This window comes from Oreochromis niloticus, linkage group LG4 (genome assembly GCF_001858045.2).
Source record: "Oreochromis niloticus isolate F11D_XX linkage group LG4, O_niloticus_UMD_NMBU, whole genome shotgun sequence".
Taxonomy (NCBI): Eukaryota; Metazoa; Chordata; class Actinopteri; order Cichliformes; family Cichlidae; genus Oreochromis; species Oreochromis niloticus.
The window spans coordinates 20,714,994-20,739,099 of NC_031969.2; the positions used below are offsets into that span (position 1 = coordinate 20,714,994).

General features: G+C 39.6%; 1 protein-coding gene and 1 long non-coding RNA gene across 19 annotated transcripts in view; one reads left to right on the top strand and one right to left on the bottom strand.

The window, feature by feature from the left end:
- Positions 1-1,178: 1,178 nt before the first annotated feature.
- LOC100699490 (somatostatin receptor type 2) lies at positions 1,179-6,932 on the bottom strand. Of its 3 annotated transcripts, none has more exons than XM_005454916.3 (2): positions 6,786-6,932; positions 1,179-4,445 (listed from the first exon to the last, which is right to left on the bottom strand). In XM_005454916.3, the coding sequence occupies exon 2, from the start codon at positions 4,400-4,402 to the stop codon at positions 3,290-3,292; it is 1,113 nt and encodes a 370-aa protein (XP_005454973.1). In that variant the 5' UTR covers positions 4,403-4,445; positions 6,786-6,932; the 3' UTR covers positions 1,179-3,289. The 3 variants fall into 3 exon arrangements, with proteins under 3 accessions (XP_005454973.1, XP_005454974.1, XP_005454971.1); XM_005454917.3 differs by lacking the exon at positions 6,786-6,932 and adding an exon at positions 6,317-6,446 and having other exon boundaries at positions 1,339-4,445; XM_005454914.4 differs by lacking the exon at positions 6,786-6,932 and adding an exon at positions 6,015-6,147 and having other exon boundaries at positions 1,339-4,445.
- The window catches only part of LOC102079698 (uncharacterized), a 108,840-nt gene continuing 89,218 nt past the window's right edge, over positions 4,485-24,106 (top strand). For 7 of the 16 annotated variants that reach the window (XR_003219629.1, XR_002061853.2, XR_003219628.1 and 4 more), the window contains exons 1-3: positions 6,356-6,491; positions 7,420-7,553; positions 13,348-13,410. This is a non-coding gene — a long non-coding RNA (uncharacterized LOC102079698). Of the gene's footprint in view, positions 5,750-6,355; positions 6,492-7,419; positions 7,554-13,347; positions 13,411-19,485; positions 19,501-24,106 lie in introns of those variants that run through there. The other 9 variants (XR_002061856.2, XR_003219619.1, XR_003219626.1 and 6 more) reach the window with 7 other exon arrangements.

Sequence of the window (24,106 nt, forward strand, 5' to 3'; positions counted from 1 at the left end):
AACGCTGAAACACAACAGCTGATATGGCTCCACCTTGTGGTCACATTCAAAACCGCAACACAAAAAAAGAACAAGCCTGGTCGTGGGCATTTAACCACATCCTGCACTAAAACAGCACATAAGATGAGGCTATATCCCTTCACTTTATATTATAGAAGTAATTACTTGATTATTTATGACATAAGTTAAACTTGTCTCATATTTATGATTTGCTATGGCAGTTATTTTGTGATAATTTGTGTTAAGTTACTATAACTTCCCACTAATTAAAACAATTTAAAGTAAATTGGATTTTAATTTAACATTTTGTATCCTTAGAAAATTGGTTGAGAATTAAATGAGTGCACAAATCCCTCGTCTCCATAAACACACATTAGGAAATAAGCCGTAGCCACCTTGTAACAATATTGAAACACGACAGCGAGGTAGCGTATTAATAAAAATAAAGTCTGGTTATTACAACAGCAAACATGCTTAATTTTAATGGGTACTGAGACCACTCACACATGCTTTGTGCAGTGTACTATAGTGGACTGAGCCACTGTGAGGTTCATGAGGGGGAGTTCAACTTTCAAAATAAATTATTTTCCAGTCTACATTTAAACTAATAGCTTTCATTGGGTTTAATATTATTTAACATTAAATAGGTATAATTTAAAGTGATGGCTTGATGATTGCAATGAGCGGTGCTATACCTCATCCTCCCCTTTAATTTCCACCTACGGTTGCACTGACATGACCACATGATTTTAGGGAGGGGGTCCAATCAAATTTCCCCTTTAGCCACACCTCTGGATACCTTTGACATCTAAGTCCCACACTCTTCATAAACAACCTCTGTGTTTACCTGCTCATTCATGCTGTGACAAAGGTCAGTTTAAAGAGACTGCACCAAATGATTTTTGAACATATTCTTTATTTAGTTTCAACACAACTATACACAGTCTATACACAATCTCATCTCATTAGATAGCTATTTCACTTTAATTTAACTAAACAGGAGTTGGGGGAACATATATATCCCAAAATACAGGAATGGTAACATTCACAAAATAAAGAAAAGTGAAATAAAACACCAATAGAATAGGCAATGTAATCAATTCAGATATTTTTAATTAAAAAAAGGATTTTAAGAAATCAGCATTAATAAACAGCAGTGACACAGCTCTCTCTTGATATCTGCTACCATGATACTTAATGCAAGGTGTTTATTTTGCTCACATGTACTAATACAGACTATAAGCTTTCACATGTAACTGAGGTGTTCGGTTTCATAGCTCAGAGATGGTGAGTTTTTTTCTTCTTCTTCAGTCATCTGAGCAACATCTAGTCATAATGTATTCCTGGAGTCATCTCTCTATTATTGTCATGCTATAAATGTTTCTATGCAACCAACACCAACTGGTCACTGTTGCTATAGAAATATAGGACACTAGAGGTGCTCCATGTCTTTCAATACTAATAAGAAGTTACAATCCTGTTAACATATGCAGCAATACTGCAGAGAGAGTGCCAGACTGGATATGGAATTTGGTTAGGTATGGATGGGGTGTGACTAAGTGCGCGTGTGTGTGTGCACTTCTGCATATCATGTAAACACTCACACAAAGAAGTACATATTGAACACGGCATGCTTAAGGCAATAGTAACACGTATTTTACCTCTTGTTTGCAAGAGAGTGCTAGCTGACATGTTCACATCAACACATGGCCAGTCACGATTCTTTATGAATTAATTAAAATCTATCAGTAGCTTTGATGCGTTTGAAGAAACCTCCACATCTAATATCAATGTTTCATAAACACAAAGATAGTAATCCGACTATAGGAACAGAAAGATCACGGGCTGTCAGAAGGAACTGTGGACTCCTGGAGCAGCACAGTGACGATTTAAAAAGGAACACCACAGCCTCTTTAGGATAAGTGTTCTAGCCCTTCACAAATTCACAACACGCAGACACGCAGTGTTAGAAACCACACTCGAAATGTAGCCCCAAGACGCCACGGAGGACGATAGGTCAGAGTCAAAGGATGCAAAATGTTAACTAATAATATGTGATGTGGAAGCTCAGTCTCAAGATACAGGAACTGATTTAGGATATAGATCAAGTGATCTGTACCCTTTGATGCGCGCTGCAGCTCCTGGGAAATCGGTGGACAGAAAACAATGCAGTAAAATAACTATTATCTGAACAGGTTTCAGGTTTGGAGAAAACATAATAAAAAGACTCGGGATTCATTCTTAATCATTTAGAAACAGCTCTCCAAAATTTGAGCTAATTGGTAATTGTTACTTCTGCAAACAATGACAGCGAGATTATTATATGGTAGACGTCGTTAAATAATAAGCAGTGTTGTGAAAAATCCAGTAAAACAGGAAGGTAACATTGCTCTATTTAATACCACCATGGTACTACAACCCTACGAAATGTCTATACATCTTAGCAGCACTTTGGTTAGAGGCTTGCTTGATAAACTGTCAAGCCAGTACCCTTTAATGGGACATAAATTATATATGTACATAGTGTAATGCAGGGAGAAAGTGACACAGGGCTAAATATTTGGTGGCCTACTGAACATTCACATTTACATGAGATACATTTGTATTACAAGGAAAATCACTCACAAAAATAAGAAGAAAAGTAGCTATATTACAGAACTTAACGACACACAACAGCAGTGACATTCGTTATGTTCTACAGCTGACAGAGAGGATTCATTTTGTACAAGACAGGATTGAGAGATTCATATATTTATATACATTTTCTGACTTTCTTTAAATACAGTTTCCATTTTGTTTACTGTCAAAACACTTCCCAAAAAGAAACAAATAATCTGCAGTTACACAATATCTTGAGCACACTGTTCCCTTGTTATTTTCAGCCAATACAAAAATGTGTAAACTTGGCACAGCCTCTCTGCTATAAACTCTGTACGTAGTGCTGGGTCTCTACTACACTGGTTAATTGGGCACATTTGCAATTGGGTGTTGGGATCTGTTTAGTTACTTCAGAGTTAATACACCTGGGACTGAGGAGATTAAATTTGCATTTCATTTACAGCCTAAAGACAGCATTTATGAATTTGTGTTATTATGTTATAATAGATTTGCTAAGAACCTGATAATACATCAAGAGGGACACTGCAGTTTGGCATGCCTTTGATTTTTCCTCTGTGTTGGATCTTAATAAGTTTAATATTTAATAATGTTCTTCCTGATGAAACCTTAGAGAGATTGGTAAGTGATGACTGTTTCTGCGAGTGTGTACATGAGTCCAATCAGCCGCCCCTCAGATGCTTGTCTGCAGGTCCCCATTGAGCAGAGTACTCTGGGTCTCCGTCGGGTCATTCATCATGCGAGATTTGTCCTGCCGGCTATCACTTCGATCGACCTCGTCCAGCCCTCCCACATTTTTAAGACACAGGACATTTTGGAAACTCTTCTTGAAGTTCTCTGATAAGAAGGCATAAAGGATTGGGTTAGCGCAGCTGTTGGCATATCCTAGAACCACCACGAATGCAAAGGTACTTCTCAGGATCGGGGTGGTGCTGATGGTGCCTGTCACTGATGTGACGTTGAAAACGTAGAAAGGCAGCCAGCAGAAAACAAACACTGCCACCACGATGGACACCATCCGGGTGACTTTCCTCTCTGAGCGCTTCCTCTTGGAGGAGCCCACACGGATGCCCGAGGACTTCACCTTGATGATGATGCACAGGTAGCAAAGGCAGATGACCATGAGGGGCAGGAAGAAGCCTAGAATGAATGTGTAGAACATGAATGCTGTGTAGTAAGCCTCTTGAGGTTCAGGCCATACGATGGTGCAGAAGCAGCCATCGTGCTTTGTAATTACACCACTGTAGATAACAATTGGCAGGTTAACCATCAGCGACACCCCCCACACTGCCAGATTGATAGTCTTGGCCATGCGTGGCTTCCTCCACTTTGTGGATTTAATGGGATGCACAACGGCCAAGTAGCGGTCAATGCTCATGACCATCAGGCAGAAGATAGAAGTGAACTGGTTGAGGGAGTCGACGGTCATCACGACCCTGCATAGCACAGGCCCAAAAGGCCAGTGGACCAGCGCCAACTGGATGGCAATGAACGGCAGGCCAAGCATGAAGAGCACGTCAGCCACCGCCAAGTTGAGGATGTAGATGTTGGTAACTGTCTTCATCTTGGCGTAGCGCAGAATGACATAGATGACGAGAGCGTTTCCACACAGCCCCATAGCACAAACCAGAAAGTACATGCAGGTGATGACCACCGTGCTGGTTCTGGTGAAGCTGTGGTCTGTGTAGTTCCCGTGGGGGATGGACTCATTGTCCTGCACGAAGCTGTCGTACAGGAGGTGCTCCGACAGGTTCGGAGGGGATGACGGGAAGATCCACGAGTCCATGACACCTCAGTCTCTCTGTGTCGCACTGATTATGACATCCCACCTGGACACAAGCACAAGAGAAGCTATGTCAGCTAAAGTATGAAAATCTTGAAAACCGACCTCTTTATTGTGTTCTTTCAGCCTTGATGGACTAAATAGCAGAGAACACGATCATTAATCCACTTGCGGACAGATGATATGAGTGGCTGTTGTATGGCAGAAAACTGTCCACATGTGAGCATACGATGTAGCAATAAGAAAATTTGTATTTTTTCACACGTATGGCCAGCACTTCGTATAGGGAATCTAACAGTCTACACCATGATTATCTGTATCTCTGTTGAGAACAGACCTGACTAACAGCATGTCTTAGGAGGAATATCTTCTCCTACAGAAGCTTAGACGGTGCTTTCTACCTGAGGTTAGACCTTCTTTGCGCGTTTATTTGGTCAGGCTTACTGCTACCAAGGGAAATCACTCCACACGCCCTAAAGCCATAAGCTCTCCCGGGGGAAATTCTTTCATTTCACACGCTGCAAAACGATCAGCTGTACCAAGCCACCTTGGATTCTTTGTTGACACATTTCCCCCCCCACCACCCAATTTATTAGGGGGGACGGCATGGATGTAAATTTATCTCAGCTTAAGTAATTGAATGGGGGGAATCACGGCACTGCCAATAGCCTTGTTGCAGTCACACTGAAGTGCTTTTCACTGCCAGTACACAGGAGGCAAACGTGGTCTGACAACTTAGTTTGGAGCCAAAAAGATAAGTGGTTTTATTATGCCAGTGCATCATTTTCTCCATAGCAGCAGGAAAGGTTGGACTCTGCCTGCAGTCTTGTATTTTGGTAAACAGCCGACCACGTTACTAAAAAGGATATTTGAACTCAGTGACATCTAAATGTCCGCTATTTGATTCGGGTGCTTACACTGTTGTGATACCTATCACTTGGAAACTGAAAAAAGCACATTGCCATTGCAAAGAATAAATAAGATTAGTGATTAGTCCTACAGAGGCAGAGCACAGACACGATTAACATGGTGCCTGAAGCACTTGTGTAGATGAAAAATGATTCACACACAACTAAACACTGCAGGTGTATGGTATATTGTGGGGGAAAAAAATGCTGTGTTTGAGGTACTGTGCAAACTGAGCAACAGGTATTCTCTCTCTCTCCCTTTAAAAATATACAGCCAAGAGCCAGCACAGGCAGAAAGGAGTCAGAAATGCAGTTTGCTCCCAGCACAGATGGTAAAAAGAGTATTTTGTAGCTAAAACCCTTCAGGAACGTGGATTTTTTAGCAGAAGACAAGACAAGGAAACAAATCTGGTTCAGAAAAGACAAACTGCAAAAGAGTGAGGTTAAGTCATTCATTAACATTATTAGGAAACTCTGTACACAAACAGCATAGGATATTGTTTGGTTATGTGTGTTGTGAAATTGCGCCTGTGTAAATAGTTAACAAAATTACCACAGTCCACGGTAAACGGGCGAGACATTTCTTTGGCTCAAGCACATTCAATTTCCCGTTTTTAATTCATTAATCCGTAAATCTGACTTCTCCTTTATTTTCGTACATTTTTATACACATCCCTATCAGTTGCTCTTGGAAGTTATTATCTTACCTGTAACTGGGCTTTTTTTTTCAGCATTCACAGAACACACCGCTTCGGTGTGGGTTCAAGTGTTTTCAGTGTCCACGGCAGGTTCATCTTCAAATATTCCCCAAGTTTGTCTCATGGGCGAGATGGAAAACCACTGGGTGATGCAAAATTTCGTTTTGCATTAATTCCATACTGTATTGTGTGTTACGCGACAAGAGAAAAAGAGACGGATGCCCTCGTGGTGTGGCGCGCGCAGTAACTGTCTCCGGCAGGAGGACGCGGGGATGTTTAAGCAGTGCCGGGGAGGTGCTGAAGAGACTCACCTCTGAACGAAGAGAGAGACCGTCTCCAATGATGCAGATAGCCAATCCCACATAAGATGGAGCTGATCTGCATGAAGCATGCTATAATTTAGCGACTCTGGTGGCGAGCGCCCTGCGCCGCTGTGCATATAGTTCTGGGATGTGACAATAAAGTTGACACCAAGACTTAAAGGAGGTCAGTTCATATCAGCTTAGCTTATCATCCAATTATCATATGACTTCAACATTTTGGTTACAGGATCGAGGGACGAGTTCTTTTTCATGAAAGAAGTTATTTACTTATTTACTAGTTTATTTACCCGATTTACATTTTTTTAAATTTCAATTTTATGTAATTTCTGGGTAAAATATGTCAGAACGCATTTCCTTAAAGTCAGACTAGGATTGGCTAGGAGACGGTCTGTTGTCACAAATTTTCCCGGAAGCTACAAACTCAGATTTTTGATTGCGCACAAAAAAAGGAGCTTACCTTTAGCTGAAACCTTTAACGCATGCGCTTTATACGTGAAAACTCTGCGATTCGAAACCAGGAGATAACACAAATGGTACGACACCTGTGCCTTAAGCACAGATAAGAGGACGGGTTGCGTCAGGAAGGGCATCTGCCATAATCTGTGCCAAATCAAACAATACTGATCCACCCGCTGTGGCAGCCCTTGGGAAATTAAAGCTAGCCGAATGAACCTAAACTTTACAGTCTGATCAATGCGGCATAGGCATTGCACAGTGAAAGTCAAACTGTCAAAAAAGAAAAAAAAATGAAGTGACTGGAGTGAGACTTAGATGTCATCCACAAAGGAAAATATTACTTTCAGCCCAAAAAAAGTGTACTGCAAGTTCATGCCCATACTTTACCTTTAGTTCAGCTTTCGCCCTTCAGGGGGCAGTAGTGAGCACAGAGCTGTAAAAACAATCAGGTGCTGCAGAAACCTCCAGCACTCATTCAAAGCTAATTTCATCATGTTTCCTCCATGTGGTAAACGCAATACATATCTAGTAGTCTCAACGATGCAGGATGTAGCTGAGGCGGTTGCAGAGTGCTTCGCTTCACATCTGTGAGACCCAAGCGTTGGGTTTGAAGTGCTGTTTTTGATGTTCTTCAGCAGCTCTGCATGATGGGAGAGTGACAAATCCAAATCCAGCGTCCCAAACATCTGCTCGTCAACCTGCGGGTGACAGTACACAAGCCAATCAAATCATCCATCGCATTATGAGTGAGGTTCAATCTTCTGCACAGGTAGAACACAATATTAATGTTTCAGAAAATCATATTCTAATTGCAATTATATAGTCTATAAAAATTTAATGTTTAGTTTGTATAAAGTGGTTAAAGAGACTTTTATAAAGACATTTTTTTTCCATCTTGCTGATAGTGACAGAGAAAGAGAGACACACTTTTATCACTTTTATTTTTAAGCATTTTGTTTGTCAGTTGTGTTTTTAAGCTCTTGTACCTTGTACTGATGGTAGTGCACCCTCTGGTAAATGGTACGGTCCTGTAATCTGCATGAGGTCAAAAGAAGAGCAAATGATACCCTGTAAGTAACAGGCTGGCATGAAAATGTTGGGGCATTATTCAATATGATAGAATAATACTAAGGTGCCACTTAGGTTTCTTTGCAAATGGATGAATGTGGGTTTTTTGCCACAAAAGCCATGACTAGTAAGCTGACAGACCTGCACTTTCTGTCCTAACACTACTTGTATTACTCATGACACATGAAACAATAACCAATCTGGAAGATGTCAGACCACATCGGGTTTAAAATTGGACTTAATCTACTTTGTCTGCCTTGTTTTACTTTTTTCTTTAAGAAAAGAACTTGGGGAAGTGCAATGTTTGTAACATTATTTTCAGATTTAGGCTGTGCGTTAACGGCTTAAAAGCATACTTTGTTTTTACATAAATAGCAGTTCGGGGAAAATCTAGTACTGGGTGCACTTCATTGTCAAAGCCTGTCTGCTATTCCTGCATTAAGCAGTTAAGCAGTTATTGATTGGATATTAGGTTTTTTTTGTTCTTTTTTAGTGAAAGCTAGGAAACAAGCACATGTTGACTGTCCAGAAGAAAGACACAGAAGGAAAAGGAAAAGGTCATGGGGGAATTTAAACTGTAATTTATTAGTAGGTACCTTGTCACGACAAAGAATCAATGACCCATTAACTTGGTTTTGTGTACAATGCAATATAGTTAAATTAAAGTGATCTATGAACTTTTCTGTATGATTTTAACATTGATATTGTAGGTAAAACTGTGTTGTCATTGAAACCTTGGCATCAGACAAGTGTCTTGGGATGTTATGGTAACGGTAAAGATTTTTTCATGAGGCCTTTAGGCACTAACACTTATTACGGGTATTCCCTCTGCGAAAAATGCATGGCAGTACATAATAGCACTGAATGATGTGCAGAATGAAATCCTGACTTGGCTTTGCTGGGTAGTTCAGGTCTTTATTTGCTTTCTAATTACTGAGGCATGATGAAGTACCTCTCTGGTCCAGGCCCTGAACTGAAAGCATTGATTATACATCGTACCATGGTGAATTGACAAGCAATTAGAAGCCCGAGGCAGCTGTAAAATATTTAATGAATACTACTGATGCTTTTGGCAATTATGTAATGACTGTACCACCAGTGACAAAAATTAAACAGGTGTTTTTGGAACCTGTTTATATAATAAGTTAGCAAACATGAAAGAAATTAGGCTTCATTCAGAGACTGTTGACATATTTTGTATTGTACTTTTTCCTGTCTTTGGTGCTTTGTCACTTATAGTGCTGCAAATTGTAAAAAAACAAAAAAACAATTCCTATATTTTTCTAGAAAAATGGGAAATATGTGCAGAAATTTATTGAAACACATGCAAACATGGAAATACAGTATATAAGGCAAAAACAGAGTCTAATGAGTGAATTTAGTATAGCCACCTTTATTCTTCACCACAGCCTGAACTCTCTTAGACCAGTTTTCTTGTCATTTTCAGGAATAGTTCTCCTGCCTTCTTGGGAGACATTCAGAGCTCTGCTTTGAATGTTGGCTACCTTTTGTTGGACTCTGGGGAGCCCAGTCCATGAATGATAGTGTTCTACTGTGTGTTTTTCTATCCTTCTGCTGCACTGGCAGTGTGAATCATTGTCCAGTTGACAAATAAGGCCACTGCCAATCATACACTTTCCAGATAATATTGCATTGTGGACCAAAATCTTAAGATGTTTTTCCATGTTCATAATTCCATTGATTTTAATAAGAGCCCCAACACCACTGCCTGCAGTGCAGCACCAAACCATGACAGTGGCTTTTCGAAAAAAATAAATTTTTGTGTTTTTTTGACAAAGTTTCTGTGTTTACATGTTTTGGATCTTTAAGTGTTAAGTTGCTTAAAAAACAACATTCCCCCCAAAATAGTCAGATACAAGGTTTAGACTGGCAATGAATAAAAAAGCAGCCAATGCTCAAAGAGATCTTTGAAAGACCTTTATATCCTGCTAAAATTATTTTGAACTGATTTTAAAGCATTAAGTAAAAAGGACTAAATAAATTTCTCAGACATTCCTGAACAACTTTCCAAAACACAACTGTGTATGGAACAAAACATTTATTTATCAAACCAAAGACTTTGTGTTTAAGGCATTAAAAGTCTTTTCTGTGACCGAGGCACTCTCAGCCATATGCCTTGCCCTGTTTGTGCCAACTGCTCTATCTGTAGTCTTAACACACTGCGATTTATTTACAGAAAATGACTCTGCCCGCTGTGACAAACTCTAACTCCTATGAGACACAGTTGCGGTGACTAAGGTGATTCTGAAGGATAATGATCTGCTTCATGTTGTTCCACATAGTCTATTACAACAAACTGAGCACTAAGAAATACAGACGTTACCTTGAAACACACCCGTTGGGACATTTAGAACACAGTAGTCGGATTTGAGCACCAAGGTTCATAGTTGACATTGGAAGGCTTCAATCATATTGAGTATACTTTTTCAGCTTTATCCAGCTTTATCCAGAGTGCTTTCAGTGGGATCTCACTGTCTCCATCTTCATTTGTTAAAGAGTATTGAACACAGATAAGATTTGGTATTAGATGTCGTGACTGTTAATAAAAACCTGACACAAACCTCTGATTGCTATTCAGCTTTGTGTGTTTTTGAATTTTGCTGTCAGAGGTATCTTTTATTTTGCTGGCATGATGTCGCTGGACTTTTCATCTTTGTAGCAGGAAGCACTGGTTATAATCAAGCTGGGAATAAACAGTGTGGGTTGATGGATGATTAGGAATCATTTAAAAGTCGGCGCAAATCACTGCGTTTGACAGACGTTTTAAGTGCCAGCCATTTCCCATAATAGCTGTACCAGTGACATTTGACAAAACATGCATGTAAAATCCAAATTAATTACTCTGTAATTCCTCATGTATAATTCATTTATGAATGCTTTTTGTGATTGAAATAGCTGGTTAAGTTGAAATGATGCTATCCTAGAGGTACGAGGTATGATAGTGGAATGATTTAAACCTCTAATGTGAGGTAAATTTGAATAAAACATACCCAGACTTTCATTTTTTATTATTAATATTATTATTTTATTGTACAGTTCTGAACAGAACACACAGAACAGAATTTTGTCCACCTAGCCATCAGCCTAGCTTAGCTGTTTGTGTGCAACAGCTGACAGCCGGTCAGTTCCTGATGCGGCTGTAAATGTGCTTTTAGAGCTTTGTCAAAGGGTGTTATCTGGCATGCAAACCAGTCACTGCTCTCTTTTCTGTTGTTGGAACAGAGTTAAAGAACTGCTTGTTTCAGAGCTGTTAAGTGCGATTGATTATCTTTGCTGGAGACTGTTCCACTGGAGTTTTAGTGCTCTCAGGTTCAGTCCAGAATTTTCTTTAATTACTTTCTTATGAGTTACAGATTTTCCATCTTATCCATTTGCACACAAATACCAAACAAAATTAAGGATGTCATTTGTGTAACATGATAAAAACTAAAAAAGAACTAAAGCTAACGTTTGTGACTATTGTTTATTGTGCAGGGTAATCTTCTCCATAGTCAGATTGTTCAGTCAACACCATGTGAGACTGTCAATACCCAATATCAATGATCTGGAAGGAGGGCTGTTGCTAGTGTTTCCCTTCGGTCGATTGCTTTGGAGGATGGCAGCTGTGATGGTACTAGCAGGGGACTTTGCACCACTGTCACCACATTCATGTTGTTTAAAAAAAAATCCGATATTTTGGCCTTACTTTCACATGTTTGATGTAAGTGTCCTTCCATCGTTGGTTCTAGAGTGATAAATACAGAAGGTTTTATTGCACTCACAGTCACCGTCATTAATTCAAGTAATGTTTTCTACATCTGTCTCTCTTCCTTTTCACACCTTGCCCTCCTCAGATAAGGAGTAGACCCTATTTCACTGACACGCACACAAGGAGAAAGACAGAGGAGAGGAGCCAGCTCACAACCTTTAGAAGTACAGTGACTGGTCACTTCATTAGGTACATCTTGCTGATATAGGACCAGACCCCCTCTTACTTTCAGAACTGCTTTAATTCTTCATGGCATATATTCAACAAGAGGCTGTAAACATCCCTCCGAGATTCGGGCCCATATTGACATGACAGCATCACTCAGTTGCTGCAGATTTGTGGGCTACACTTCAGTTTTGCCAATCTACCATTCCATCACATCTCAGCCGTGCTGTATTGGACTGAGATCTGGCGACTGTAGAGGCCATTTGAATATAGTGAACTCATTGTCATGTTTAAGAAATCAGTTTGTTGCTTTTGCAATACGAGGCATTATCCTGTTGGAAGTAGCCATCAGAAGATTGGCACACTGTGATCATAAGAGGACAGCAAAAATATGCAGGTGTTTAAACGGCCCCCAGTTGGCACTAATCATATCCCCTACACAATTATAGCACCGACTGCAGCTTGAACTGTTGATACAAAGCAGAATGGAGCCGTGTTTTCAAGTTGTTTACACCACAAATCTGACCCTATCATCTGAATGTCGAAGCAGAAATTGAGACAATGTTTTTCCAACCTTCTTTATTCACTGTGACTGTGTGAAATGTAAACTTACTTAAAAAAAGAAGATATTTAAAAGTTCAAAAAACACAGAATGCTGGGAAACAGAACCAGGGCCATGACACTGACCTGCATTAACAATGCATTTTAAACAAGAGAACATTGTCTGTAAACTCTAGAGATGCTTATGTGGGAAGTAAATCATCAGTTTCTGAAATACTCAGACTAACCCAACAAAGATTGAAAAATTGAAAGTCACTTAAATTTTCTTTTAATTCTGATGCTACTTAACAGTTTGTTTTGACCATGCTGACATGGCTAAATGTAGTAATTTGCTGCCACGGGTTTTCTGATTAGATATTTGGGTCAACGAGCAGTTGAATAAATATATCTAATAAAGTTAGCTTTCCAAAATAAGGGCTGGATTCTTTATAGAGCACTGAAAGGTTGCTTATAGACACATTTTCTTTTCATGTTCTGAGTATTTTCTTTTCCTCTCGAAGGTCCTTGGAATTGTTTTCTTCCACTTTTCAAACCAGACTTCAGAGAGAATTTTATGCCCTTCACTGCTGTAACTTTATGACTCATATTCTCTTTCAAGCGTTGCCTGGTTGTGTGGTTACATGTTTGGGAAGCAGAAGGAACTTGCTGTGAGTTAAACGCTAAAATGAAAACTAGAGGAAATATATTTTGAAATGATCAAATATAATTTTTAACTTCAGCAGGTAGTTTAGCATTTTTTTCTTTTTGAAAAATTGAACTGTTACACTGTTAGAAGCATTATACAGTCAAGCATTGCACTTTTGTGGGTTTTATTTTAAACACAGAGGCGTTTAATGAATCTCTTGAGCCTTGCAATCTTCTAATAAACCTTTTTTTTTTCTGACACACTTTTCTGCTTCACAGCTGTGTGTGAGGGTAAAAGCTGAGAGGTGGAGCACCTGGTCGTCGTGTGGTACTTTCTAATCTTATGAAACCAATTGGTTTTCACTCTACTTTTCAGAGCCCAGAGATGAGAGATAAAATAGCTCATGGAGGGAGACGGGTGTTGGATAAGATTTCTCAGGTATGCTCTGTCTGAATAAGCTGTCAGTGCTGCTTTTGTTGCATTTCTGTGGCGCACTGCTCAGTGTCTGACTTTCCCACTTTAAAATTATAATCGTAGCATCAGTGCTTATTGCAGATAAACAGAGCCTCTTGATTTAAATTGTAGCTTTGATTTTTATTTCAGGTGTCATTTTCTGTCTGATTCCTGGGACATTATGTGGTGTGCAAAGCTTCTATTAAGGGTTGAAAATTTCTGGTGTAACTGTGCTGTCCCATTTTTTGACATCTAAAGTAAAGTCTTTAACCCTTTAAATCCCAAACCATGAAATAATTGCCAGAAAATTCTAATTTATCTGGATGTATTAGCTAACATGTATCAAAATTTAGTAATTCCAGCATTTATTTTAAAATAAATTGCTTAAAAATGTGTTCTCCAATTTCACCTCGGTTTTTTTGGAGTGAAAAAAAAAATAACACTGATTATGTAGATGTCTCAATAACCTGTAACAGTAATTTCATGACTAAAACAATAGCTGCCATTATGTTATTTTCTTCTCAGATATGACAGTTTAGGAGACGAGAGCTAAATATTAATGAGGATGAAAATTTATTAGAAAATACCAGATCGCTAATGTTGAAAACTGCTTGATATTTCAGGCCAACTTTATGAAAAAAATACATCTTAATCTCACATGCAAACAACGGATAAATTGACAATTAGCTTTTACACCGCGGTTCGCAATGTTCCCCAGTTTTATTAGAGAATCATTAGGTGCTCTATGGGATTGAGAGCTGGCGACTGTGGAGGCCATTTGAGTTCAGTGAACTCACTCTCACATACAAGAAACCCAAGATAAATTTGAGCTGTGCGACATGCTGCATTATCCTGCAGGAAGCAGGCATCAGAAGATGGGTACGCTGTAGTCATAAAGAGATGCACATGGTCAGCAACAACTGGCTGTGATGTTTAAACGATGCTCAGTGTGCGATTGTTACATCTCCGCCAACAGCCCCAACCTTTGACACAAGTCAGGATGGAGCTGGCTTTTTATGTTTTTTACACCATGTTAGCCAGATTTGTCAGATCAGGCAACTTTTTCCAATCTCCTACTGTCAAATTTCCGTGACCCTGTGAGAACTCTAGCCTCAGTTTCCTGTTATTAGCTGATTGGAATGACACTTGGTGTGGTCTTCCCTTGCTGTAGTCCATCTGCTTCCAATTCCAACATGTTGTGAGTTCAGAGATGCTCTTCTGCATACCCTGGTTGTAACAAGTCATTATTTGAGTTACTGTTGCCTTCCTTTTAGCTAGAACTACTCTGATCTCTTGCATCAACAAGGCATTTTCACCCAGAGAATTACTGCTCACTAGAAATTTTCTCTTTTTAAGACCATAATCTGTAAACCTCTAGAGATGGTTGTGTGGGAAAATCCCAGTAGATCAGCAGTTTCTGAAATGGTCAAACCGATGAGCTCCAACGAACAATTTAAATCACTTAAATCACTCTTCTTTTCAATTCAAGCCTTTTCACAGAGCAGTTGGATAAATGTACACACAAGCAAGATACAGTAAGTGACTGTATTAAAAATACTGAGTCATAGAGCTTACATATATTCTTTTGAAGACAAGGGGAGCCTTCGCTTGAGATTGTAGGTTAGTTTTTCTTTGTGTGGACATGTGCATAATTGAGTTTGTTTTGATGAATACTATGATCAGTGGGAGCTGTCTTGCACTTAATGTATTAGCTTTCAGCCTGGGGGAGGCCTGGGATATCTGGCTGCAGCTCTGTTCTTCAGAGGAAGTGTAAACAGAATGCACAGCCATCTGCATATTACAGACTTCTTATCAACTGACTACAGAAACACCTGCTAACATTTGGATTTCTTTTACATAAATAATGTGTAAAAAACTAAACTTTTTTTCACACCACTCTTTGGGAGTTTGATTCTTTCAACATGATCTGAAAACATTAAAAACACTGATGGGTAAAATAAAGAACTTTGCAGTGCAGTATTTAGCTGGGATACTCTTGGATTTGACATTTAAATGGATGTTGAACTCACGTACAACACATCTACACATTGTGGTACATTTCCGGTTTCCCAAGGTTCTATAGTCTGGAGGGAGAGTGGAGAGGCACAGAATACAGGTATTTGAAGTCCAGGGTATAGTTTCTGCAGTCTGCGATGATTTGAGGTGCCATGTTATCTGCTGGTGCAACCCCATATCACGGCGAAGTGTGTAATAGACACACCAGTGCACTGTGTCCATTTGACTCTTTGCCTCTCCAGAGTGTGAAAAGGACGCACGTGCAGAAGTTGCAGTACCAGCAGAGGGCGATAATATATTTATAGGCAAGAAGTCGCTAGTGAGCTAGGAAGGTCTGAAGTACAATGAGGGTCCTTAATTGCCAGAAACGATGAAGCTAGGTGGCTAATATGTATTTACATGTAAATGTGTTAGCAGTGTCTGTTTGAAAACTTTCCTATCATTATTTTCTTGTTGTGTTGAATTAAAGCATCTTCCTCTGCTGTAACTGCAGCTTACTGCAACTTCTGCATGTGGTGTTGATGTATTGGTTCACTATTGTTTATCCAGCACAGCCATCTATAGAGCACACTGGAAATACTGATTTTCTTTTCCAGAGGGACTTAGCAAGTTTGCCAAAATTACTACCAAATGGTTTTCTGGTCATATTATTACTGTGCTCGATTGGTCTGGACAACTTGCCAGCCCCATAGAACATAAAAAATACCCCAAAAATGTAGTTAAGCCAAAGCTTGCTGTCATTGTAGCCTGGGGTTTGATAGCACCTCCGCAGGGCCACAAGCTGATTGACTCCATGTCAACACGTACTGATGTATTCTAGTACATAATAAGATAGGAACTCTGAAACAGAGCTCTGGATGTTTGTAGATAGAACATCATTTGTGAAAATATATGGGCATTTATTCATGCATTATATATGGAAAATAGCTATAGAGACCATGTGTTTGAGTGTCGGTTAGTTGAGGTTGGACGTAAACTGTGGAGTCTGATGGCCGATGGCATGAGAGATCCTCCAAGCATTTGGAGGCACATGGCTGGTTGGATCTGTGTGTGAATGTGCTCCTGAGCCTCCTCAGCTTGGCAAAGGATAAGAGGGGTTGTTCATGAGTGCTTTCAGATTTCCTTTCATCCTTTTCTCTGTCACTGCCTACATACTGCCCAGTTCCATCCATGTCACAGAGCTGGCCTTCGTCATAAGCTTATTGGCATCATAAGACCCAAGGCCACCTCCCCAGCAAACCATAGAAAATACAACACTGACCACTGCAGACTGGAAAAACAACCACAGCAGACTGTGCATGTCTACATCAGCTGGACATGGATAGTAGTCAATGTGGCCCAGTAGTCCCAGTTTTGCTCCAAGCTGAGCATTTTTTCCCCAAAGGGTCTTAGCTTTTTGAACCCATGATTCATGAGTGTGGCACAGATCTGACTATAAAACTGAGGGATCCTCATATAATAGCAACTTGTCACTAGGTAGGCCAATCTTAAAGCATATCTTGCTTTATTGTACTATGACATGCTAATTGATTATTTATAAAATATTAATAACCACCATCGCTCTTGTGCAGCTTCCCAAAGTCCCAGCAGCCCAGTGCATGATGTGGATGACACTGTGCATCGGTTGAATGGTAATTGGTTGACAAGGGAAGGAAAGGACTTGTCTCTTCTCCTCAGCTGGCTGATGGACCAGCAACAGCACGAGCAAGAGTTACCCACAGACTGGTTGTGCCGCATACTTTTGACACTGTCTCGATCTGACAACAAACGTTCTCTGCAGGTAGACTGTGTCTGTATCTGCCTCATGGACTGCCAACCGACTGCCCACATGCTGCGTATGTGCTGCCCACGCGCTACTATCACTGAACCATAATTTCCTCATGAAATACAACCTGCTGGCTGTTCAAAAGAACGCAAGTTTAGGGCATTTCTGCATTAGCTTCACTTTTCTGATATTATATACAGAATTTGTACTATTCTGGTTTGCTATGAGGTGCAGTGTAAGTGAATTTTTCACTAGAGAGCAGGCAGGGTGCAGACCGTTTAACAATGCAGTGCAGTCTAACTGCTTTCTCTGTCTGGTATGGCTGAGAAAAGTTACAGTGACTGTGTGAAAGCTTCTTGAGATTGTTGTTTAATTGCACTGTCAAGAACTGGTAAATGGGCTCCATCTCCACTCTTATCATGAGCAGTGCACTGGGTTGCTATGTATTGGCCTGTGACTGTGGAATTAATGATGTCACATGTGCAGAGCACTGATGGCATAATTTGAACAATGATAAAAACTCCAGTGGTAAATAGTATGGCCTCAATCCAGTGCCGAGCATATTGAGTAAACAAAGCTGTTAAGCCGTTCTTACTGCTTTTACTGCTGCTTTTCTGCAGCCACCAGAATTAGTGAGAAACTAGCTGTTCCACTGGATAGTCTGAAATTTCCCTCTTTAGCCATGTCTCTGTCAGATCTATGTTAGGTAGGTATATGTTACAAAAAACTTGTTACAACTTATATATTGTAGCATCTTTGGACATGTACTTTTATCTATTATTATATCATTTTCATATGTTCCATAATAATCTTCTAGTGACTTCTTTGCCATCGATATAAAAGGCAAAGAGGAAGGCTAAGTGTTGCAAGCATCATCATGTGAAAACACAAACAGATATCAGCAGGTAACAGAGCTTTTCTGGAATAATGGAAGGTTTCTTATGAAAGGTTATGTTTATATGTTTTGATTTGATAAATAGAGGCGTTCAATATATTTAATCATGCTGAAAGAAACAACAAACTTTGTTCAGCATAAGTGGTACCTACAGATGGGAATGGGAAATATATGTTTCTACAGAGAGGTGTATTCCATTCACAGCTATGATTTTTTTTAGTATTTTTGTAGTATTAAAAGGCATTTTATTTAGACTGGACAAATCCTTGGGGGGTATCCCTCATTTATAATATAAAGATTTATTTGAATTATTGACAAACATTTAAAAATTGACAAGACGAATCAAATCAGATACAAAACACACGGACAACAAAACAGAATATTCAAATAGAAATAAAGAAATAGAAATACAAGCTTCAAATATGAGAAGCAAATTCATGTACATGGTTTGTAATTAACAATTTAAACTTAGAGTTAATTGATAAGTGATGCTAAGAGTGTATTAGGACATGAATACCTAAAACAAAACAAAGCATCAAGTGTAGATAAAGACCTTTTTACAATTATAATGTTGCCAGAAATTTACAATAAGTTACTGAAAAATAAAAAAAGAAAAGAAATTCTAAAATGTGTCTGAATAAATCCACCACTTTACACACAGACCACCACCACACTTTTACTACAAAGCAGAGCTAGGGGGTTAGAAAGGTAGCTTCAGGAGCTACTCGATTCTCATTAAGGTGCAGATCTAACCTGCTCTTAAACAGGTTAAATGATCGATGTGTATTAAATCACAGCTTACTGACCAGTCAGTTCTGCAAGTGGAGCATGATGCTCATCTTTTCCTGATTAGCATCAGTAAGCAGTAGAGGTTCATGTTGCATGTTGGTCATAAGAGGCAGCAGTTAGGAGTTTCTTCCAAGTCACACAGAGTGGGGAAAAAAAAGTTGGATTTCCACAGAGTAGAGAACGATTATAAAACCTACTGAATCAAAATCTCTCTGCGGTTCTTCAACCGCTGCAGTCATGAAAACAGCTGGAGGAGACATAATGAAACCAGGGCTTCCACTGCCACTACTAAACTAGATTTTCTTCTTCACTGAATCCCCCAACATTTCATATTGAACGTTTTCCTTTCATTCATTCCATTCAGTTTTTCAAACAGTTGTTTCAGGGTCACATTTTATCAGCGCACTGTTCACGTCACATAACTCTTAGGTGGTAGAACGTGGCAGCAGTCACATTGTCAGATGGTCATAATGACTTGTTGGTGTCATCCATTTCCAATGTATTAAACGTGTGAGACATAAAAGCCCAACAGATCATGTTAAAAGGAAGGCAGTGGAGAGAGAGTTGGTCACCACGACATAAGGCTTGTTTGGACATCCAATTTAATAAGGTGGGTGAAAAGTAACCTGCTTCATGACGTTCTCTTTCCATCTCTGTCTGTCTGAGATGACTCATTCTTGGCTTACAGTCTGCAGCCTGTTGCCCTGCAGGGATTACATCGAGTGCCATGAATGTGCATGTCAGTCCTGCTTAAATGAAACTGCTTTGAGTCTTTTAAACACATTGTTAAATCCTCTCATTATGGCATGAAAATGCATATTTTCTGCATCAAATCCTGGTTTTGTTTCTGTGTGTCAGTGTTTTTTTGTTTTTTTTAGCAAGCCATCAGTATATAATATTGGTCATCTTTTTCTGGTGTGGAGATATGGATTTTATGAGAGATTATGGATGCTCCAAAAGACATTTGATAGTCATTTTGCTGGGAGCACATGCCATAGCTATATTTTGATTGTGTGAGAGAGGCTTAGGAAAAAGTTACACCACATATTGTTTGTCTGACACTTTCAGGCACTTATGCTACTAGTAGATTGTTTTGGGTTATTTTATTTTGCTTTATTCAAGCTTGCCAGAGCTGTTCTTGCTCCACAAAAGCAGAACGAAATCCACAAGATTAGATTCTCTCTAAAAGAAAAACAAATCTTTTTGGTGTTTTTCTCTTTTTGTGTTTTTTTCCTTTCTTTTTTTTCCCCAGCATCATCGATTTTTCAGAAGAAAGAGATCTGGAATACCGGTGTTGTGTATGTAATAGTCACAGTACTGGGACAAACTGAAGCCTAGCAGAAACTCAGTATCGGTAAAGAGGAAGTTAATCAGCCCCGAACAGATTGAATGCTTTTATTTATTTACTCACACGTTTATTCAAAATTGTTCTACCAGTAGAAGAGGTAATAATTTGTTTATGTGAATAGGCCCCAGTGTTTCTCATGGATTGATGTTCGAAATCTGTAGCAGTGAGTCCCGCTTAATGTTTGTTCAGAAACCCAGAACACAAAACACACAGGCCAGGGACAGATGGCTGTGTAAGGAAAAAAAATACAAGTGGCAAACCGAGACAGGGAGCAGCACAAAGTGAGAACGCTGCTTTCCTGTGGCAGCAGCAGCGTGTTTCTATACACAACCAGAGACGCAGTGACAGAGATGGAGAGCTTAGCCGCCTCCGGCTGCAGAAACAAACCATGTTTCAATAAAGCGTTGCCTGCCTCTTAATGAATGTTTAATATTGAACAAACCATGAGCGTTGTTGTTATTGGAACCCGCCACTGGTTTTGGGCTGTGTAACTGAGGAGGAGATTTATAAATGATTTAGTAATGAAATAATAACAAGCTGGAATTATATTAAAGCACAACAGATTGCAAACAGTACACTGTTTGCCACTGTAGCTAACAGGGTTTAATATTCAGTTTATAGTGCTGTTTCTTTTCATATGAAATTGTATTTTCGGCTGCTCTCTTATTTACGAGGGATCATCAGAGCGGGTAGCTGTGCATGTTTGATTTGTCAGATTTTTACGCCCTTCCTGACCCAACCCCAGAGGGATTTATGTCTCCTCCTGGAATCAAACCAAAGATTTTTTTCCCCTTTTGCTTGTTAGGCGATAGTGTGAACAAGTACACTGCAGCGCCACAGAACGGATAAATAAGAATAGCTTCATATTGTATGCAACTAACAGCTTTATGAATGTGAGCGAATAGTGACAAATCAAACCGCGGATGTATATTACAACAGCTTGCACTTCTGAAAGCAATCCTCGAGAGAATAGTCTGCCCACTCTTTTCACACCAAATGCTACACAGTACGAATGTCTTCAAGTCACATTACCCGAGTAAGAGTAAAAATCGAGCGCTCGGTGTTTATGTTCACACCGCCGTAGGTGTCAGGTTTGCGGTCTGACCTGCCTCTGTTGAGGGAAGCTGGATGTGAATGGATACGTCTTAACGAGCGTAAATTGAGAGAAGAAAACAACAGGCGTGTCTCTGCTGCGTTCATTAGGCCTGCCGCGGTGCTGAAGGTGTTGGTACATTGTGTACTGATGTCTGTCGGGAGTGCCTGTGACATGTTCGCACACACTTAAGCACACTTATTCAGCTTAAAGACAAGAACATGGCATTCTTGGTCATTGTTCTTCTTCTATGGCATGGTAGAGCGTGATAAATATGATATCTTTGAGTTCTTTGTCCTTTTAAATGAATGTTCTTTCTTTATAAAGCCAAGACAGTCTGCAGTAGAAGCTCACTGAAGTCCTGTGTTTCATCCTAATATGTTTTCTGGATTATAGTTGGGGTCACTTTAACTGTTTCTCTGTGTTTCCATATCCTGGATTTAATCTCTTGTATGATTGCTCAACTCTAATTATATATGGATTACAGTAAACCTGAGCAACAATATCAGCTCAGCTGGATTGTTCCTGATTTATGTTGAATAGGCAGGAGATTCATATCAAAGTCTGGGGACTCGGGGAAAAAAAAGAAGTATTTCTGCAGTGCTGTTGCATGCAACCATTTATATCTTTGCTTCTTTGCATTTAATCTTTTTCAAGCTCCCCACTAATCCTCATTTGAGTATCAGAGATGTTATATGACAGTAAGGAATACTTTATTGCATAGCCGTGGGGCTATAATGCTCTTCAGTTTTTATCAGACCATCACAAATGTAGTTATGAATTCACATATTATGTTGGAACACTGCGTGCACACTCTAAGTCTGTTTTCTGTATTTAAAAGAGGGTTCATATGTAGAACTGGTGTACTCATTGGAATAACCATCCTGCCGTGAGCCACCTAATCATAGCAGGTGTGATTTAGGACTTAGTGTACCATGCTCAAAAGCACATCTCAACCCAGCCTTGTCATTTTTCCCAAATTAAAGTGTAGAAATGATGAACATGAAGATTAAAGGATCAAAGCAGTCGTGAAACCGCTCATCTGAAGATTGAATCTTATTTAATTGAGACGTTTATAGCTGTGACACCGAGATGAGTGACTGGTGACTGCTGCCGAGACGAAGCCATATGGCTCTGCAAACAAAAATACAACTGACAAAATCACAAGGATTTGCCTCGCATCTGAGAAAACCTAGAGTGCATACTGTGTGCAGCACATAGTGCTCACAGTGATACCGTTAGAGGGAGAATGTATATTGGAAGTCTGGAGGATTGTAGATGTCACAGCAGGCATAGGTTCATCCCCCACTGTTGGAATTGGAAGGTGCAATTGAAATTGCTTGACTGCCTAGGGAGCTGCTGTGGTGAAGGCTTTCAGTGTTCAGTGAGCAATTGTTGCTTGAGTAGGGAGTTTTGAAGGACTTTGTTGAAGGCTTACAGGGAAGAGGGCTAGCATGTTGAGATGAGTGGTGTGTGAGACTGAGAGCTGTGATACGAAACAACAGGAGATGTATTAACGTTGCTTCTTTTTGTGACTGGTAAATCTGTTTTCACTTGGGAGATATTTTATCTTTTGTACTCAGTATAATTTTACTTTTCAAATTTTATTTTGTAGTGATTTTGTTACATTTGCAACTTGCATTTAAACCGATTTATGTACTGTCACCATATTGACTGTCAATATGGTGCGAAACCATGCCTCCCCCAAACTTCCTCAAAACAGGACAACATAATGCCACCCAGGTGACCCTACTTACTTGCTCGAATATTATGTGTCTCTTTGCAAGGCATCGTTAAGACCGCAGTCACTGAAGACAGTAGTTGCATAAAGCTGTGCCGTTGGCATAATGAATTGTTAATGAAATTTCCACAGCTCTTTCTTCATCAAGGTCAGAAGTGTAACCAAATATATCCAGGAGTACTGCTGGCTCTACTACTTTCAACTGATACTTTAAAAATGCTGTCTATTTGATTCCAGCTACAACTCCTTTTCCATTAGGGGTGGGAGATATAGTCTCAAAGTTGTATGACGATATTTCAAGAATATGTCCAGAAATGATATTTCTGATGATTCTTGCTGCTTGTAGGCAGCAGCATTTATAAATAAAGGGCATTTGCCATCTATGTTTTTAAAAGGAGCTGCTGTCATTGATGACAAACGTCCTCATTTGAAGTGTGAGTCTTCTGAAACAAGGTACAAGCTTGCAGCAGCATTATAGTGTAATAGTAGAGACACGGCATTAAATCCAGTGACAAATATAAGCACAGATGTAACCTAGGTAGGTGTTTCCCTGGAAATTATAAGTAAAAGTATAAGATAATGAAATAATGACTTTGCACTTTAATTTAAAAATGACTAAAGAAGCTTACCCCTGTCACACAAAGGCCTAATAAAACTGAAAAATGTTGCTTAAAGCCCTGCTTTTTCACCATTTGGCCACATCAGTCATTTCCATCCATTGTTTGCTCCTCCTCTTATATGGAGGACATGTATTTATATGCATTTATGACACTTATATATTATGAATGCATATATAATGTTAAACAGTCAATTTAAAGATGAATTTAAACAGGACTGGACTCATAATTCAGACGCCCTCTACAGAAAAGGGCAGAGCAGGCTGTACCTGCTGCGGAGATTCAGGTCTTTTGGAGTGAGGGGCCCACTCCTGAACACCTTCTATTACTCTGTGGTGGCCTCAGCCATCTTTTACGGTGTGTCTGCTGGGATGGCAGCATCTCTGCTGGGGACAGGAAGAGACTGAACAGGCTGAT

Excerpts from the sequence above, each read along its gene's own strand:
- LOC100699490 (XM_005454916.3), bottom strand. The coding sequence starts at position 4,402 with ATGGACTCGTGGATCTTCCCGTCATCCCCTCCGAACCTGTCGGAGCAC.